Source organism: Stenella coeruleoalba, assembly GCF_951394435.1.
Source record: "Stenella coeruleoalba genome assembly, chromosome: 16".
In the NCBI taxonomy this organism is placed as follows: domain Eukaryota; kingdom Metazoa; phylum Chordata; class Mammalia; order Artiodactyla; family Delphinidae; genus Stenella; species Stenella coeruleoalba.
The window spans coordinates 73,154,286-73,173,110 of NC_137162.1; the positions used below are offsets into that span (position 1 = coordinate 73,154,286).

General features: G+C 40.4%; 1 protein-coding gene across 3 annotated transcripts in view; it reads right to left on the bottom strand.

Moving 5' to 3' along the window:
- Positions 1–18,825, bottom strand: part of BICC1 (BicC family RNA binding protein 1) — a 300,351-nt gene that overhangs the window by 45,969 nt on the left and 235,557 nt on the right. For all 3 annotated transcript variants that reach the window (XM_079899308.1, XM_079899309.1, XM_079899310.1), the window contains exons 4-5: positions 2,963–3,042; positions 1,055–1,213 (exon numbers count right to left, since the gene is read on the bottom strand). In XM_079899308.1, coding sequence (XP_079755434.1) covers positions 1,055–1,213; positions 2,963–3,042 — 239 coding nt within the window. The remainder of the gene's footprint in view (positions 1–1,054; positions 1,214–2,962; positions 3,043–18,825) is intronic.

The window sequence follows — 18,825 nt, forward strand, 5'->3', positions numbered from 1 at the left end:
GTCAACTGAACAACGTCACCTCCTGGACTTAGCTAAAACCTCCCAGCCCCCACGAGCCCATCCTGCCCTCTTCACAATTTCTCGTGTTCACTGCGTTTTCTCCCTTTTTATAAAAACTCTCTGAATACGAGATGTGCAATGATAGTGCCACACTAAGTTCTCAAAATAATGAACTCCTTCACGCTAGTTGGCAAAAAAAACTGCTGCTCCAACAGCCCTCTCCTGGGATCTCCTAGGCTTTCCTATGATCCATCAACTAAAGAATTACTCTTGGCGTTAGGGCAAGGGGGTGGGGCTCCAGGACAGGGCTCTCTCATGGGCCGTGCCCATGCCGTATCAGCCATCAAATATTTTGATTACTGCTCTTGCTTTTTACCATGGCTTCCTATCTAGTTCTTTATGTATGTGTCCCACTGTCACCATTAGTCCCCACAGAGAAAAAACTATATCGTATTCATCTTTGTGGCCAACACAGTTTCTATATTGTGATTAGAGGAGAGAAAACTTCCAAATAACACAAAGAACACCATCTGTTCTTCAAGTACTGACAGCGTTTTCATGTAGACAGGTGAGTTCCATTTGTTTCCAAACACAAGAACGAGAAAAAAATGTGTATAAAACAGAGCCATAATTCAGTCAATGTGAGGAAGTCAGACACTCATGCATTGCCTCTCAGAAGGTGCTCCAGTGTAGCCTGGAGGACCACCTGTGCGATGCTGCAGACAGAATCCCAGCTATCAATAGGTGCCTGGACTAGGTCCTTTCCTAACTCACATGCCTTCCGAGCCTTTCATAGGGACTTTGTTTTATGTTGCCATGATACCCTTCCCTGTCTTCTACAAACCATTTAGAGATCAAGCATTTATGGCCCATCTACAACTCATCTCTTTAAAAAGGAAGAGCACCTTCAGTCTCCTTGGAGAGGGACATACGATCCCTACTAAATGCCATCTTCACGATTACTCTTTTGCTCTCATCTCCCAAAAAAGTTATGCATACAGAAAATCCAAGCTTTAATTTGTCCCATAAAAGTTCATGTGAAAAGACAAAGCACCTGGTTGCTTTTTTCTGCTTGATTATTCCTGTTGGAATCTGGAAAGTGGATGTGGCATCCTGTTTCTTCCATCACCTTCTTAATATTGTTGCCACCTTTGCCGATTACATGAGAATGTTCTGTATGTGAAACATCCATCTTCAAGGTGACCCGATTGCTCTACGTGGAAATAATGTATTATTTCTTGATGCATGAAAACGGAAGGAACAACTCCTAAAAACCACTTTTCCCCCAAAGGAATAGGACTAACTAAAAGTGACCCAGTGGAAAATGTTACATTTCTTAATAAGATCATCTTAATCTATAAATTTTTCAATTTCTATCTATTTTTCCTTGGCTAATAAAAAAGAAATTTCCATTTAAAGACAGATTTGTCAGAAAAAATAGAAAGATATACTTTTTACCAAGATAATTTTTGGGACAGTAGTATTTAAGTAAAATTAGGTATAATTATAAAAAAATTACTCATTTTTCCTTTAATAGATATTATTCATGAAACAGAATTCAAATAACTAAAAACAGATGAAAACAATTACAAGAGTGAATACATGTATGTTAGTAGAAACGTTGAACAATGATAGAAAACTAGAAATAACAATAAAATTCAAAATGGAATAAAAAAGTATTTACAAACATTTCACAACTTCTCTATCACCGTATGTCAAATTTTACAAAGTAGATAAATTATTCTTGCCGGTAGGAGTAAGAGTGAGGAAGATACCACAATGTATGCATCTCTAGCAGTAAAAAGGCTTAAGAAAACCAATACGGAGTGTAAGATTTGTTAGTTACATTAAAGCAAAATGTAAAATTCTAAAACATAATGAATAATTACAGTCAGACTGGAATCCATGTATTTAATTTGGGAAAATGCAGTGCTATAAAATTATAAAGACTGAGATGAAATGTTTTCTCATTTATAAAACTGATATTGAAATTCTTCAGTCCTTACAAAGTAAAATTAAAAAGTCAAATACGACAAGATGTTAAAAATATCAGTAGGTTTACATTTTCTGAATTCTTAAATTTTAGACTTATATCCATTAAATACTTTGGATTTTAAACTTAGTTCTTCTTTTAGTTTATCCTCTAAAAAGAGAAAAAAAGATATCCTTTTTTGGATGTCCAAAATATTTAATAATTATAAGGTGAATATTTCTTAAAAATTAAACAAACAACAACAAAAAGGAACAGGAAAGGAAATAAAGAGGAAGAGATCAGAAACCACTTCAGTGAAATACCAGGTGGCAAAACACAGTGGTTAAGAGCCAGACAGCCTGGATTTGAATCCCACCTCCCCACTTTTCAGCTATTGGATCCTGTGCAAATTCCCTAACATCTCTGTGCTGATAGTTATAAGGATTAAACCAATTAATATTTGTAAAGGGTGTAGCTAAGTGCCTGGCATATCGTAAGTGATTTTGACGTGTTTATTAAAATAAATTCTCACAAACGAGTATACATTTTTACATATTTTAATTTCTCTATTGTCTCTCTCTACATATACTTGTAGAGAGACAGAATGTACAAGACAAATTGTGAAACTTCATGCCATCACACACACAGAGCTACACAGAAGATTACTCTGGTTTTCTACTGATATCATAAAGGTAAATATGCTAATTCTTGCAATCTTTATTACTTGTCCTATACTAATCCGGGTCAATATTTTTTAATATATATCTATATGGGGGGGGAGAGAGAATATTATTCAATTACCCAGCATGAGAGAACCTATTCAAATTTTAAACAGAACTTTAATCCACTGTAGAATCACACGTGCTTATTTCAAAACCCACCATTACTTTCTCCTGGTTTTTCTTCTCCAAATGGTTCTTTCACAACAGCATGAAGTAGCCCTTGCAGAGACAAGGTTCTGACATCTGAGTGTCCTTAACATTCACTTACTTTTGTGTCTAAGACAGACATGATCATTTCCTTGGCTTCCTTAACATCTTCTTTCTTTCCAGAAACCTTAATATGAGGATCTATAAGAAATCAAAAACAAAGGACTCATATGAAACTCCCAGGCTCTGTTTTAAAACTGCTGTTACACTATAAGAGAAGAGATTACATAATAAATTTAATATTTGATTCATTCTAGGTGTGTTGTCACTGTAATAAAAACAGGAATATGGAAAATACCCAAACCGTGCATTTATCGATGCTTTTTTTCCTTCTGAACACTGGCTGACCTATTTAAATTTAATTGCAAAATATCATATAATTATTATTATTATTATTATTTTTGCAGTACGCGGGCCTCTCACCGTTGTGGCCTCTCCCGTTGCGGAGCACAGGCTCCGGACACACAGGCCCAGCGGCCATGGCTCACGGGCCCAGCCGCTCCGCGGCATGTGGGATCTTCCCGGACCGGGGCACGAACCCTTGTCCCCTGCATCGGCAGGCGGACTCTCAACCACTGCGCCACCAGGGAAGCCCCATATAATTATTTTTAAACGAGTAAAGAATCTATAAATTCAGTTTATTAATTCATCTCTTGCTACATTCCAGGCCCTGTTCTAAGGCTTGAAATGCATGGACTCATTTACTCTACACCACAGTTTTGTGAGGTTGTTCACAGAGGAAACTAAGGCACAGAGCAGTTTAGTAACTTGCCCCAGAAAACCATTCAGGGCTTGTTTACTGTAATCCAATGTCTTCCAACTCTGGATTCATACTTTAAACCACGTGATAATTTAGAAGATATTCTTACCAATCAAGGTTAATAGAAAAAAAACCTTAATCTTCATTCAGGAATATTGAATATTTATTCAGAATTAGTACTACCTGACTAAATGTCTGCTATGTCTATTGCTTATTAGTGCCAGGGAATGTTGCACAGGAAAGCATTCATTCATTCAGCAAATATTTTCTGAACCTCTACTATGTACCAGGCACTATTCCAGGGGCTGGGGGATATGTTAGTGACAAAAAAAGACCCTTGTCTGCATGAAGCTTACAGTCTTGTGCAGGGAGGCAAAAATCAATCAAATAAATAAATGACCTAGTATATTAGAAGGTAAATATTATGACAAAAAGGAAAAGGAGAACAAGATGAAGGATCGAGAAGACCAGCTGTGGACGGGGCAGGGGCATCAGGCCACACTGAGAAAGGAAGGTTTAAAGGGCGGGAGGCAGCTGGCCAAGCTCTGATCTTCCAGGAGTAGGAGACATCAGAGCCAACGCCTGCGTGGGGACGTGCCTCTTGGGTTCTCTCTTGAATCAGGTTTTCAAGTCTCCCCAACTATCTGAGTGTTTTATTACCCCACAGGTCAGCCTGACAGAGACCAAGACCATCCTGGGGGGTAAGCTGAACGTTCTATGCGATTAGCTTTAGTGAGAAAGCTGAGTAACAGAGAATGCATCATCATCTCCACCACCATCGTTAATAACGCCAAGCTTACTGACTGCTTACAACATACTGCCTTCTCTGCTGAGTACACTTCATAGACTCAAGTCAACGACAGAGTCAGCCAGTGTTTGCTGAGCAGCTTTCACAATTAGCAAGCAGTTCTGCCTGAGTCCTTCTAAACCAGGACAAACTAGGATAAGAAAGTAAACTGACCTGGTGTAGATTTTATCGAACTACACGTGCATCCTCATATTGTGGTTTAACCTACCCATCTCTACCTCACAGTCATCAAGGCCATGACCCATAACGTGTGATTGGAAGATAGAGGGAGGGAGAGAGACAGAGAAAGGGATGAAGGATGGGAAGAGGGAGGAAACCATTTTCTAAAGCTCCCCGTTCTTAGGACAGGATGGGGCAATCCTCGTCAACAAGAGTGCACGTGGAGCCTCAGAGTTCGGAAACGTCTGGCCTCCTGGGGAGGCCTGCCAGCAGCAGGGCCTAATCGGAGACGGTGCCCTCACCTCCGGCCCCCGGCCTCTCCCCAGACTGTGTCTCCTGGTGGCTGCTCCTGGCTCAGGCACTTTTCCTTAGTCTGTTCTTTAATCCCTCTTCTGACAGTTGCCCTGTCAAAGGGATGTTGTGAAGATCAAAGACCTTAATGCTGGTTAAAACTTTCTGAAGTGTTTAAGCATCAGGTATTACGAGGCGAGGGGCTAAATAAACGTAGGGCAAAATGGCTGTCCAACCACCACAAGCTGGGAGAGCCTCCGCGCTATTGCTGCATGATGTGGCGTCCGCTCGCTCCTTCAGGCGTCCTAACAGGGACCGCCTTTTCTGTGCAAGACTCTCGCCAACCTTAGCATACTTAAGTAACCAAACATTCTCTTTAATAATTCTTATTATATCCATTATGGCTCCTAGAGGCAATATTTACATAAAGAGCTGTCTACATTCAAAATTTTGGTCTCAACTCTCTTGAACTTTGGTTTGAATTACTGTAGGCTCTGACATTAATGTCTACCAGAAATGCTCACTGCTGCAGTGGGAGATTAGAGCTTGGTGCTGCTGTAGTCCAGACTCACATGTCTGCTCATCAGACTCACTTGTAGCACTTACTAAAATATAGGTTCCTGGGTCTCCAGGACCTGGCAATCAGCATTTTGTTGTTTTCCCAAGTGATTCCTAAATCAAGAATAGGACACAGCAGATCAAGCCACATAAAACGTGTAACTGTAATCTCTTACGTATCAGCCAAGTATATATAACATAAAATGCTTCTATAGGAAAAAAATGTATTTTCTCACAAAATAAATTAACACTATGTATTGAGTGGTATGATAATCTGAAAACCTATTACTTTACAGGCTGGATAATCACATTAAAATTCCTATGCATCTGTAGAGACAGGAAACCTCAGATCCAATTTAAGAAGGAATTTGATTTTCCACCATCTCTGCATCAAAGGAACAATAAACAAAATAAAAAGCAAAAGACTCAATTAAAATAGATGTATACATTTTATTTCAAGGTGAAACAGCACCATCTAGTGGCCAAAAATATAAACTATCGATGGACACAAGAGAGAGAGACAGTCGTCACCAAGAGCATCAAACTGTCTCCAGGACCCAAATCAGCACTCATTTGGAAAATGGTGCTTTAAATAATCAAGTCTCGTAAGTACAGAACAAAACATGACAAAATTCCGGTTTAGATTGCTGAAGTAGCCTGTAGTATCGTAGTTTTCATTCCCTCTTTGCCCTTGCTTAAAAGGTATCTACAGGATGTGAGTGGGCTCTTCTTCCAGGTTGAACTTAATACACTCATCTCAAATCCTGAAATACTGTTCTCTGCTTTCAGTAAGTGCTACAGTTTACCCTTCAAGCTTGTCCATGTAGCACCACAAGGGACTAAGGTTTCATTCAGACCCATTCTGGAAATACTTGATGGAGAGATGAAAAATCAAAGTATGAACTATATTAATAAACATAAAAACAAGGAAAAGAACTGTTAGAAGATGGTGGAGAAACAGGAAATAAGTAGGCAGTCTCCTCCTCCCCAAAACTAATTGCTTTGAAGGACAACTCTGATTTGGGCATGAAAGTTTTAAGACATTGCTCTAAAAATAATATTGACTGCTGTTGAATCAACCCTCAAGCTCTCTGAACACAGGAATTGTCTTTACTGGTTTTGTAACTTCCACAGTTCAAAATAAGTAGTAGATACTCAGTAAACTGTTGCGGACTAGATTGACGGCGCCCCTATTTTTGGAGATGGCAAAATACAGAGGGAGGAGCCCCAAATCTGTGGAAAGAGCTAAACCTCACAACCAAGGTGACCGTACGTCCTGCACTTCCCAAAATATTCCCAATAGTTTGAATTTCAAATATTCTGATTTCAGTACCTCTATAAAAATACAGAGAACTGTCAGATATTCATCCAGATTTTGGGTTTTTAGATTCCTGTCCCATCAACCTGCTCTCATCTCTCTGGTGTCATCCTATGAAGACCAGACAGTGATCCAACCTTCAATAAGTAATATGAAGCCGTACGGACATGGGTATGATATGGGTATTTTATATGTGTACCCTGCAAAAGAGCTAAACCTTTGGGCGAAAAGAGGTTTTTGTACGACTCCATGTGGAAATTCATAAGGACTTGGTAAGGCAACAAATGTTTTCATAAGAACATGCTAAAAACCGTATTGTCAGAAAGATAAATATTTCAAAGAGTTGGGATGTTTATACGAGCTTAAATTATGGCTTTAAAAGATTATCTCTTCAAACTCTGGTTTCTCCTCTTCTGGTTTTCTATCCTTGGAAACATTCCCATTCCTGGAAGCATTAGTGAATATTTTATTGTCTTTGCCTTCTCTCCTCAAGATTAAATATCCTTTCCGTTTCATTCCTATCCCACAGCAAAAATCTATAGAGAATACTCATGTTAGGCATTTCTTTGTATTTATTATGCTACAGAAAGTAAGATACTACTGACACATGATGAATTTAAGCCATCAATGTTTCACCAATGATCTATTTGTAACTACTTTCCTGCCTCAGAAAAATTCAAAGCAATGCTTTCATTCTCAGCATGTTCTCTTGGAGAGAGAAAATAATAGAAAATCCCTTGTTTGACTAAACTCACTCCTCCCACCCTCAACACCCCAAAACAAAAGACATCATATTAAAATTGGTTTTTTTGTTTATGGGGAAAAGTTCCGTATCATGGCCTAAAATCAGGATGGCTTTTGGTACATTTATGCATATAAACAAAAGTGTCAAACTGGCCTTAAATCCATAAGAAGAGACCACTGGACAGAATTCACTTTCTCCTGGCTTGGAACTCTTTTCACTTTTATTTCATGTTCTTCCTAAAGAGTCTTAGCCTTTAAACCTGTCTAACCAAGGACACTGGCTGGGGCCAGGTCTGTCAACACTGTTAGGAGTGGTCAGTGTTGACAGGCAGAGAATTTCAACTTCCTCCAAAATTCCCTCCAACCACTGGGACTATATCCTCCGCTGGCAAGTAGTATGGCCAAATGTTTTATGTAAGGAAGACTCTGGCTTTAGAGTAGGAATTCTGTCGAACAGCCAATATACATGGTCTCAGAAAAATCCCCACACATCTCAAGGGCACTGGCTGACTTGGATCACATAGGGAGATGCTAGGAAAAGAGAGCAGATACCACAGAGAAGGGATTAAGTTTCAATATCTTCTACCTAGGCTACAGATTACCTTCATGTTGTGGGGAGAATACGTGGATTCTACTGCCATGATACTAAGTTCTGAATTCCGATTCAGCATAAACAATCTTTGTTACCTTGGAAAGATCACTGAATCTCTGGAGTATACCTTCTTCCAAAAAAAAAAAAATGAGGGAGTTTGATCGGATCATTTTTACACTGTCTTATAAATCTGAATTTCTTTGGTGTAAAGCAGTACTATCGGGTTCTTAACTAAAACTAACCTCATAAACAGGTGTATTTTCCCTTTTTTTTGGTATCTCATGAAGTGGCTCACACCAAAGACACCACCGTCTAAATGTTTCCAAGAACCTGAAGATGCAGGGAGCCACAAAAATGTGTCTGAAATTGCAACCTGCTTCTAAGTGGAGGAAGATGAGCTTCACAGACGGCAGCTCAGGCTTTCCTTTTGTTCGGTGCACCCTAGGAATGTGGAATTGTGTATCAAAGCAGGTGAAATTCAGTGCTCACCCCACTGCCACCTCCTGCAGAAGGTGCTTGTAGGCATATAAGAAAGGCAGTGACGACCACAGAGGGAGATGGGATTCTACCTCAAACCCTACTGAGCCATGTCACCATTCAAAGTTAGACACCATCCAATACGTCTGCTATTTTGATCACTTTTCCTTTAGGCTGGAAAGTCGCTTTGCTGATCAGCGAAAGTGAACTAAACTTACAGTCAGCTGGCCACAGCCCTTATTTTTCTGTGAAATTAAAGAGTTTCCCTCTAACTTCTTGAGAAACGGGCTTTCCTTTTTAGACAAAAATGTGATACGGGTCAAATAACATAGCAACATCACTTTTTTTGAAGTAAAGATATATATTTTATCAAGAGATAGGGAAAACCTGAATTGACTCATTAAACCTGACTGGAAATGACTTTAAAAGAACCTAACAGAGTAACAGGAAATCAATGCACTTTAAGCTTATTTTGCAGCCAGTAATACAGACTCCAGATTATTTCAAGGAATGCTCCTTTGACAATAAGAATTCCAATAAACTGAGTTAGAATAAAAATAAAAGAGCAAGGAGTATATTTGGACAGGAGGTGGAAAAGCCCAAGCTCTAAGTACTTAAGGCAAAATGTTGGTGGACAGCCGTAACAGTCAAGTATTATAACTGGGCATAAGAGGAACAAACCCACCTGTTGCAGGCACTCCCTAAACCCACCATGCTGCTTTAGGATATGGCGTAAGCTCATCCTTATTTACTCTGTTTTAAAACAAAAAATTAATCTCTTTACTACTCAACTAGAAGAGAAGAGGGACGGACAGTGAGACATGAAAAAGCAAATGTATTTTAAATTAAAAAACCTAGTTTTCACAAGAAAAAAATATTTCCACTGGTACCCACCATCAGTTTATATACCATGATGCCCCTAGACAACTTCCTATCAAAATGCCATTTGGAAGAATGAAACAATACTCAACAGAGAAAGTGCATTCTGGACTTTACAGTGGCACGAATGACACAAGCAAATCAAAAGACAAGGACGTATGGCAAGTTCCTCAAGACAATTTTCAGTTCAGCTATTCGGCAACGATTGGAATGAAGTGCCCTCACCACTGGGGTAATGAGCACTTCAAGCAAGTTCTTGCTGAACACAAGGAAGGGTGTGTTCACATACCAAGATGGACCACATGGACTCTTTATCAAGTTGGTAGGAAAGAGCTATCAGCCTGAGAAGATCCAAAGTTGGCTAGAAGATATACAAGAGCTTTTGCGGATGAAATACCAGCATTTCCAACAAAATCAGCAAGAAAAGAATTCAAAATACAACAATAATGCTGTTATAATTGTTCTCTACTGATGTTTCAACTTTAGGAGTAAATAAGGCATAAGAGAGGAAGGAAGTATACCAGGCACCTCTTTCTTTTCTGTTAAGATTTCTGTTATGTGCTTTATCAAAGCTATTTATTTAATCAGAAAGAGAGTTTTAGGAGCTCAGTAAAAACGCAGAAATAATCTCAGAGAAAACTAACGACATGCAAACAAAGTATAAAGCAAGCTCGAAGCATAAGAGATGAGAAAATCAAGGACAGATGTATTTGAGGAGTCTGAGCACTGGGAAAGGGTTACTGACCTTGTTTTATCAACCCCCTTATCTTACGCAGTGTAACCTGAGCTGCACGCGTAACTGCAGAGTTGCTGTTCAGGTAGGGCGAGGGAGAAGAAATCCAAAGCACAAGAGAAATCTCACTTTGGAATATGGAGGGTAAAAAAAGAAAGTTACAAACACAAAGCCTAACTCAGTTTCCTGAAGCCTTTGGCATCCGAGCTCTATACTTCAGAAGTACGTAAGAGGACTCTGAGAAGACAGAGGAAAGGAAACGAAGTGCCAGGAAGAGATCTGGAATCGTGTGAAGCGTTGGTACATAACAGGTCTACAGCACGCATGAGCAGTTCTTGGTTACTCCGAGAGAGAACGTTCACATTTGTATGGACAACTCTTGTGACAGCAGGAACAAAGCCCAAGCCGCAGGGCATGACCAAATGCAAGGACCCGGGAGGAGGAAGGGGCATGTAAAAGAGAGCCGGACTGAATACCGGCCCTCTGGAGTGCAACTCGAGTTCCAGTCCGATACTCAGTGGTCCATTTGATAGAAGAGGGAGCACTGAAGTGGAGACGGAGGCTTGTGGCAGGATAAAGCATCCCCAGGAAACTGCACTGAGATAAAAGCAAGTTATGCAAGAATTTCTCAGAGCCAGAAGTGACTAATCTTCATTCTCTCTCCAAGGAATACTGATGATCACAGTGTACATGGCAGGTCTCAGCGGTACTGCCTGTGGTCTAAAACCCAAAACTCTGTAATCTGTGGCCAGGGCAGACTGTTCCATCTTACAACAGCTGGGACCCTTCGTGCAGTCTTAACACATAGCTGCTAGTTGCAGTCACAGAAAAGTAACCATGCATTGAGGAGTTCACACACAGTCCATGAGGGAAGTCCCGTAAATGAAGATGTGACCCTGTCACACCACATACATGGTCTCTTTGTTTTACTTCTGGCCTACTGAGAGGAGGAATTTAAAAAACAGAAACGGTCTTATGAAGATATCTGAGGCACAATTAAGGGTTTACATAAAAAACAGCAAAACTCTTACGAGTTCAGTTCTAAAAATAACTTACCAGCTTGAGGGTGGCATTAAAATTCTCCACCTTTCTCATCTGTGTTGTAAGATCTAGTGAGGAAGTTTCACAGAATGCACTGAAGGGAAGTTAATTAAGGGTTCATACAACTCTGGGTGTTAAAGACTGTTTCAATCTTGTTCATGATCTCGAGAAAGTAATTCTCACACAAACTGAAAGTACCTAATATTTGGTAAATAAGCTTGAAAGAAAATTATCTGGAAAATGCCTATCTACCAATCCCTTCTTCTTCTTCCCACCTTCTACAGACAAGCTGAACAGCTGATTGTTAGTTTTTTATGCACACACATTGAAACAACAGTCATACCCCTGTCTACAACTCAGGATCATTCTGTATAGTGCTTGTTTTTCTCATACTTTTTTGGTAACTGTTTCTCAAGTAAGTAGGAACCAAGGGTCTTAATCTCTCAGTCCTAAGAGATTTCTATCTTCCGGGGGGAAATATAATTTCAATTATCAAATAACTTTAAAATGGTCCTTTATTATTCTTAATAAAAATATCTAAACTTACCTTGAGGCCCAACAATTTCTAAATCAGGATTCACTAAACATTTATCCAAAGGTAATACTCCTGCTTAAATATCTTAATTAATGAAAAAGTTGAAAGTTCAGTATTTTAAAACTGGCTTGCGTTTTGAGAGCAAGAATGTAGGGCCTTCTCCCCCAAAATCACAAAAGATAAACATCATCTGATAAGGGTGACCAATATGTCCTATTTTTTCTAACAAGAAATTTGATCTTCTTAATTTGTTTCCATACAAAGAGGTCCTCTAGAGCAAGGGGGAAAAAACAAACAAAAACAACACTAATTGTCCCACAGGAAAATGGGCAAAAGATGTGGATAAATAATTTAATAGAAAAATAGCCAATAAATGTATGAACATGAATAAAATTCAACCTTACTAAATAATATTTTATTTATAAAATTGGGAAAGATTTTTGAAATTTTAAGTCTAATAAGGATTTAGTTAGACAAACTAACATAATTTTGATGGAAATAAAAATTGATGCAAAATGCCTGGAGAGCAATTTGGAAATGCTAGGGGAAACACTGATTGAAACCGCCTACCCTGGCCAGGCACCACAGTAACCACTTGCATGAGTTATCTTAAAACAGGATGTCCTGGTAAGGAATGTGGAACTAACAAGCTACCACCAACTGGAAGAATTCAGGAAAGGTCAAAAGGAAATAGGAGACTCCAGTCCATATGTCCTACCAAGCTCCCAGAATCCTTCTCACTGGAATCCATCTTGGCTGAGTGATGCGTGCACCACCAGGAAGGACCCTGAATCACAATGATTGGCCAGAGACAACCTGGAAACTAATCCCATCACCATAAAACCCGAGACTGCGAACCACATGACAGAGCAGTCCTCCTGGGTTCCCTTACCCTCCTGCTCTCCACCCGGGCGCCCCTTCCCAATAAAGTCTCTTGCTCTGTCAACACGTGTGTCTCCTCGGACCATTCATTTCCGAGTGTGAAACAAGAGCTCACTCTTGGGCCCTGGAAGGGGTCCCCCTTCCTGCAACAGAAATATTAACAAAGACTCATAATACCATAATTTCATGTTTTAAGATACACATATATTCAGTGGAATAAAAAGGAAAACAACCAAATCGATAGTGATTACTTCTAAGTAACAGGGTCACCGGTAATTTTTATTTCATTTTATGCTTCAAACTTTTCTGTATTTTCTTCCATGAAGAAATATACATTTATAATGTGGAAAAATACTCATACCTTAAAAGGTTATCTGTATCAGTAAAATCTGAAATCTACTTGCTCCAATTAGATCCTTATACTTTAAAACAAAATGTATTTAAGTCAGAGCTCCCTGTTTTCCAAGCACAACGTTTCAAAAGAATTCTCTTAAAAATTGAGAGCTTTAAAAATGTTAATGATAACAACAAAGTGCTTTCTCAATTAGAAAAGTTCCTTCTTTCTCCTTTACAATTCTGCGACAGGCTTCTTGCCAGGCATTTTCTGAACTTTGTGCCATTACCCTTAATATTTTATCAGCATACTTTGGCTCTGAACACAGACTTCCCCCGTGAAACTGAAGCAAGAATATGATGAGAGGGTTGACTGCAGTTGAAAGACACAGCTGGAACAGCATCCAGATAGTCGGGCGAAGCCCATATGTTTATGGCCACCACTAACGACACATGGAATTCCTTCAAACAATTATGGCCACATCTCTCTTTTTCTTCAGCAATTGTTTCCAAAATAAATGGAAACGAGCAATCCTGGTAGTGGGAGTATAGTGCTCTTTCCTGAAAGAATTCTCCCATGTCCTCCATCAAGCAAGGACACATCATTCTCAGGGGTGATTAAACCACCCATTAATATAAGTAAATAATAACCTCAAAGGACAGTGTCCTCCAGACAAAGAGTTTCACCAGCATGGCAGTAACACTTTGTCTTCTCAGGAGAGAAGTCAAAGAGTTGGAAATGGGACGTGGATATGCTCCACTTGCCCCGCCCGGGCCTGCGCTCTGTCTCTCCTCCCCACTGCTTCGCGCCTGGGACGCTGACCCAGCGCCTGTGGCAGTCGCTGCCTGGCTCCATGGCCAGGGCCGCGCTGAGCAGCCTCTCATCATGGTCCCCTTCTCACGGGGCTCCTGCCTTACTCGGTCCTCCCCTTGCCCCTTCAGCCCCTGGGCGCTCATGGCTTCCAGCTGTTGCCAGTTTCTGTGCCTTGGCACCTAACCCTTGACTCTGTCTACTCTAAGTAGCTCCTTCATTCAAGTTCATTTAAAGCATCTGGAGTTCATTCTGTTTCCCCTCAGACCAAGACTGATAGAACACCTGCCCCACCAAGTCCTGGGGTGGTGGAGAACCCCGCATTCAGTACCTGGGCTGCCTCTTTCTCCACAAAAGCACTAACTTTTAGTGGGCGGGCTCTGTGCCTTACGTAGGTTAAAAGCCATATTCCTTAGATCTTCGCAGACATTGTTTTGAAAAGACTGACTTCTGATTGTTCAACCCAAGTCAATTTTACAACTACAGTAGAACCATAATACAGTTTTCTCTTTATTTTCTTTTTCTTTCCTCTTCCCTCTCTCTCCCCACCCTACCCCCATTTCTGTCTCTGTCTCTCTCTCTCTCTCTCTCCCCGCCCACCGGCTCTGCCAATGCATTTTCACCACATGGTCATGTTTACTCCGGTACATTACTGGAAGTATCTTGGCACCTTGTGATGTTCCTTGATAAATGTGCTGTAATGTTTATCAGACCTTTGAGAAATATGTGTGGACTCAGCAGCACTTAAAACTTTCTTTAGTATTTCCTTGGCTTCTATACAACTTTTACCTCTAAAGGCATTTGTTTACATGTTCCTCCACCAAAACCACTGTTTTAAATACATACATGCATCTGTTTTTGTGCCAACTTCAAATCTACGGAAGTGGGATTTCTGTAAACCACGGCCTCATTCTAAAGTCGGAGTTTCTTATTAGGGAGGGGAGGTCGATGGATTACCCTTGTGGGGCCTGTGAACCTACCTGGAATTGCATTCAAAGAATGTGTACATATGCTTTGGTAAAGTTTTAGAATACAGTTTCAGGAATATTTAACACATGAATGCTAACCAATAAGATGACACCAAGTTTGTGTTCAGCATTACTTTCTTTCAGTTATCATAAGAGACACAGGAGAAAATAGTAACAAAGAATGGAAGGTCTGTGAAAGAAGACACAACTGAATCAAGTTCTCTTTCTTTAAAACTCCTATATATTTTATTAGAGTAAAAATCCTTTTATCATTCTGCTACAGAAATAGATCTTCATTCAACAGATGACATGAAATCTTATTTCAGAAGAACTCCTAGAATTCTATCAAAGAACTTCAGACCTGGAATGGAACAGACCTCTAGTCTTCCTTCCTGTCTTTCATCAAGGTTCACTGAGGGTCCCCACTGGGCCGGGCACATCTTACAGAGCCCAGTTGCAGTGGAGATGACACCAAAGTCCGAGCCGTGTAGGTGACCACAGATTCTAAAACTTCCTACTCCCAGGATGCCTTCTCTGTAGAACACGCCTCCCAAACTGTCATCAAGACTGCCACCTTTTTAGTGACAGAAAGTGTACTTTCTCACACAGCAGAAGTTAGCTGTTAAAATAATTCTCTTCAAACCACTTTTCTCATCACAAACCTCCAATGATTCTCCAACCTTACAGAATTAAAAGCATGGACTGTTGGCTGTACTCTCCAAAGCCCTCGTGACTGGGACCACACCCAGCCATTCTCTTTCACTTCCCTTCTTTCCCTGTATATAACCTGCACTACAGCCCAGCCTGGACACTCACCATTATACCAGCATGTCCCACGACCTCCCATCTCCACGCCTCTGCGCCTGAAGCCGTCAGACACTGCACTGTTCCTCCTTTCAGCTCCACCTGGTCAAGCTGCACCACCTACGGCCAACCCAAATTTCACTATTCATCAGGTCCCTCCAGCACGAAGTATACATATCACCGTTGATCCCCGAAGAGCCCTGTCACAGGCTCCGCTATCATCCACACACCTACCATTCTCGTGAAGTCTGCAGGCTCCTTGATCTGATGGGACACACTGTGTCCCCTTTTTATATCCTCTGCAGAACATACTGTTCACTGCATCTTAGAATACAGGTGTTAGATGACTCTGGATTTCACTAGAGTGACCGGTATCTGCTTCCCGATCTCTCTTAAGCACTTACCCCTCCTCCTCTACACCGCACAGCCCACTCCCCTTGGATCACCCAGCACAGCCCTCCAGACTTTGGCACAGATTTTGGGGCAGTGGCCCCTGCTTGTTCGGCTAGGAACTGACGTTAAGAGAAGCAACTTTAATTTTCTGAATCCTCAATCTCTGGAACAAAGGAGGTGTCCCACACACAGAGCTGTGAGGAGGAAATGATAGTAAGTGGGACGGCATAACGGATTCAGGTCTGTAGAACCTTTCCATCCCTCCGTTAAAGCTGACAGCATTGGTTTTTGTAACAGCACCAAGGACACATCACGGCTGGCGCAGTGACTTGAAGCAACCGAAACCCCAGAGCCTTCTCACATCTACTGGGGTGAGCTCTGCATTTCCCTGGCCCGGACTGGGCCAACAAGTGCAAACAACTTCTCTTCTTTTTCACTATGGTTTTAATATAAACTATATTAAAACGTCTCTGATTCGCTTTATTATGCTAGTATTTGTCTTTCAACGGGAAACTTCTATTGGACTGTTAGCAACACCCCGAGAACGAGAGAAGATAAACAACAATGTGATAAGCTCTTATTCCTGGCTTTTTAGAAAAACTTTTACATGCGATGTGACACTTGATCTGTTTGTTTTCCCTCACTTTTAAGGAGTATTAGGAATGTACGGCATAGCAGCATGGTAACTCCCTAGTGAGGACAGATGCTCTCCGCAGCTTGTGAGAGGACAACACTTGAAAAGAGAAGGGCAAGAATTAAAATGAGATGTATTCACTTTGCCATCACTTCACTGTTCCTCTCAAAAAAAAAAAAAGGCAAACTATCAGCTTAGATCGTTATGGCCACAAGAGAAATTCTAAAACCTGGAAATCAATGACAGCAAATTTAGCAGAAACTCATCACATCTCTACAAGGTATATTTTTCACAGCAGAGTCTCTCAATGATACTTATAAATTAGAAAATACAGCAAAGGAGTTTGAAGCTAGACTTCTGAAAGTTAAACTAGGTCATATCTGCTAAATATTATAAATGATTCCTCAGGAAATTTTAGGAATTTTCATTTTGCAACTGTAATTAAAAACTTAACCACTAGTTTAGACAGCTTGGAAAGAACATATAAGAAAGACACGGAAACATGAAAGTTTTTGCAAGTCCTATTTCCAAAATTCTCCTATGTTCTTACTAATCAGTACAAGTCTCCAATCCACACCACTTTATTTAACATTTCCTATTTTACTGCCCACTTTTAGGAGTTTAGGTGACGAATCTTAAATATCCTCTCAGCTTCCTAGCTACTAAAATATAAACCATGGCATATTGTTACTGAAGTAAAATATATGATGAAGGTAAAACCTCAAAACAAAAAGCCACCAATATTCACAAAAATATTTTCCAAAGACAAATAACAATTACTGAATTCTCAAGTTCAGAACTGTTCACATATATACAGTTGGGCCAACAGTACTTCAGAGAATACTTGTTCAAAGACAAATAAGAAATTAAAACTCAAAGAAAATATGTGGCATGGTACTTATATGCCTAACGGTATAAAACCCTTCCCTAATGAAATATGAGCAGGAAAGGGGGGATTGCTTTGAAAATTATGAGATTTTATTGTTGAAGAAGATATCTTATTAGCACCTTCAGCTGATAACTCTGAGATGATCCAAATTTTATTATGATTTACATAACAAACATATTATGTGCTACCGACCTGCAACATTTCCCTGCACCAACACTCAATTACTCTCCCTACTCCATTTCAAGGGGAGCAATGAAGTTTAAAAATACACACATGGGGTCATTCTTCTACTGTATAGTTCCAGCAAGTTCCAGCTGTCCTGCCAGCCAGTGCCCCTGCCACCCCGCTCTACTCCCACCCCACTGCCCGACATCCAAGACTAGATTTGGCCTTAATCTGGTTCCCAGATTGGTCTCCTTGGAACACAGTGCAGCACGGACCACCTCTGCAACTACCAGACACTAAACAGCAATGTAACTGGAGAGCAGTCCTACTGTCCAGCCAGAAATGACCAAGATTTTCAAACCAGCAGGAGGCAGCTTTGGGGAGTGGGGCTGTGAGGCTGACTCATAACTGAGCCAAAAGGGAGTACTTCCGGGCTGCATCCAGCAACACACACACACTAATGTTACTGTGGACTGGAAAGATTTCATGTGCCCTGTGGACTAACTTTATTGTGTTCCTGGAAAAGACATGGGAGTTGGATTGGCTGGCAGCTTTCAACGGACCTACTCTTCTCTGTAACATCTGCTTCCACTGATGAAACTTTAACGGAGCTTTTTTCTCTTGATAGAGTTCAAGAGGAGACATGGTACAGGCACCAGCTTTTCTGACATAAGTATTAATAAGTACAGAAGCATTAGAAGTACCCTTTCAGAGCAGGAGAAAAGTCTTTTCCCCTCTGACTCGTTATCTTAGAATCCAAGATTTTAGTTGGAGAAAGGTTAGATTGCTTCATTTGTGCTCTGGCCTATCCAGAATTGCCGCTTAGGTAAGTTTTCCAACCTTAGAGAGCAAGGGGATTCTCATGGCCTTGACAAAGAACATGTTTCAGGATTCCCACTGGGAGTTTACTACGTGCAACCTCATTCGTGCGGCTGTCACTCATTCACAATATCAAAGTTTTGAGCTAGGCTGGGCTTTACTTTGGGAATGAAGAAGGTGTGTAATAAGTAAATGAATGTAAAAAATGTGTGGGCAAGTGAAATGCTATTCACACACCAGCAGATCCTTTAGAAGCCGAATTTACACATTTTAAACCATATAATACCTATAAAAACATAACAGCGAATCACTGAACTGGTCTCCTCAAGAA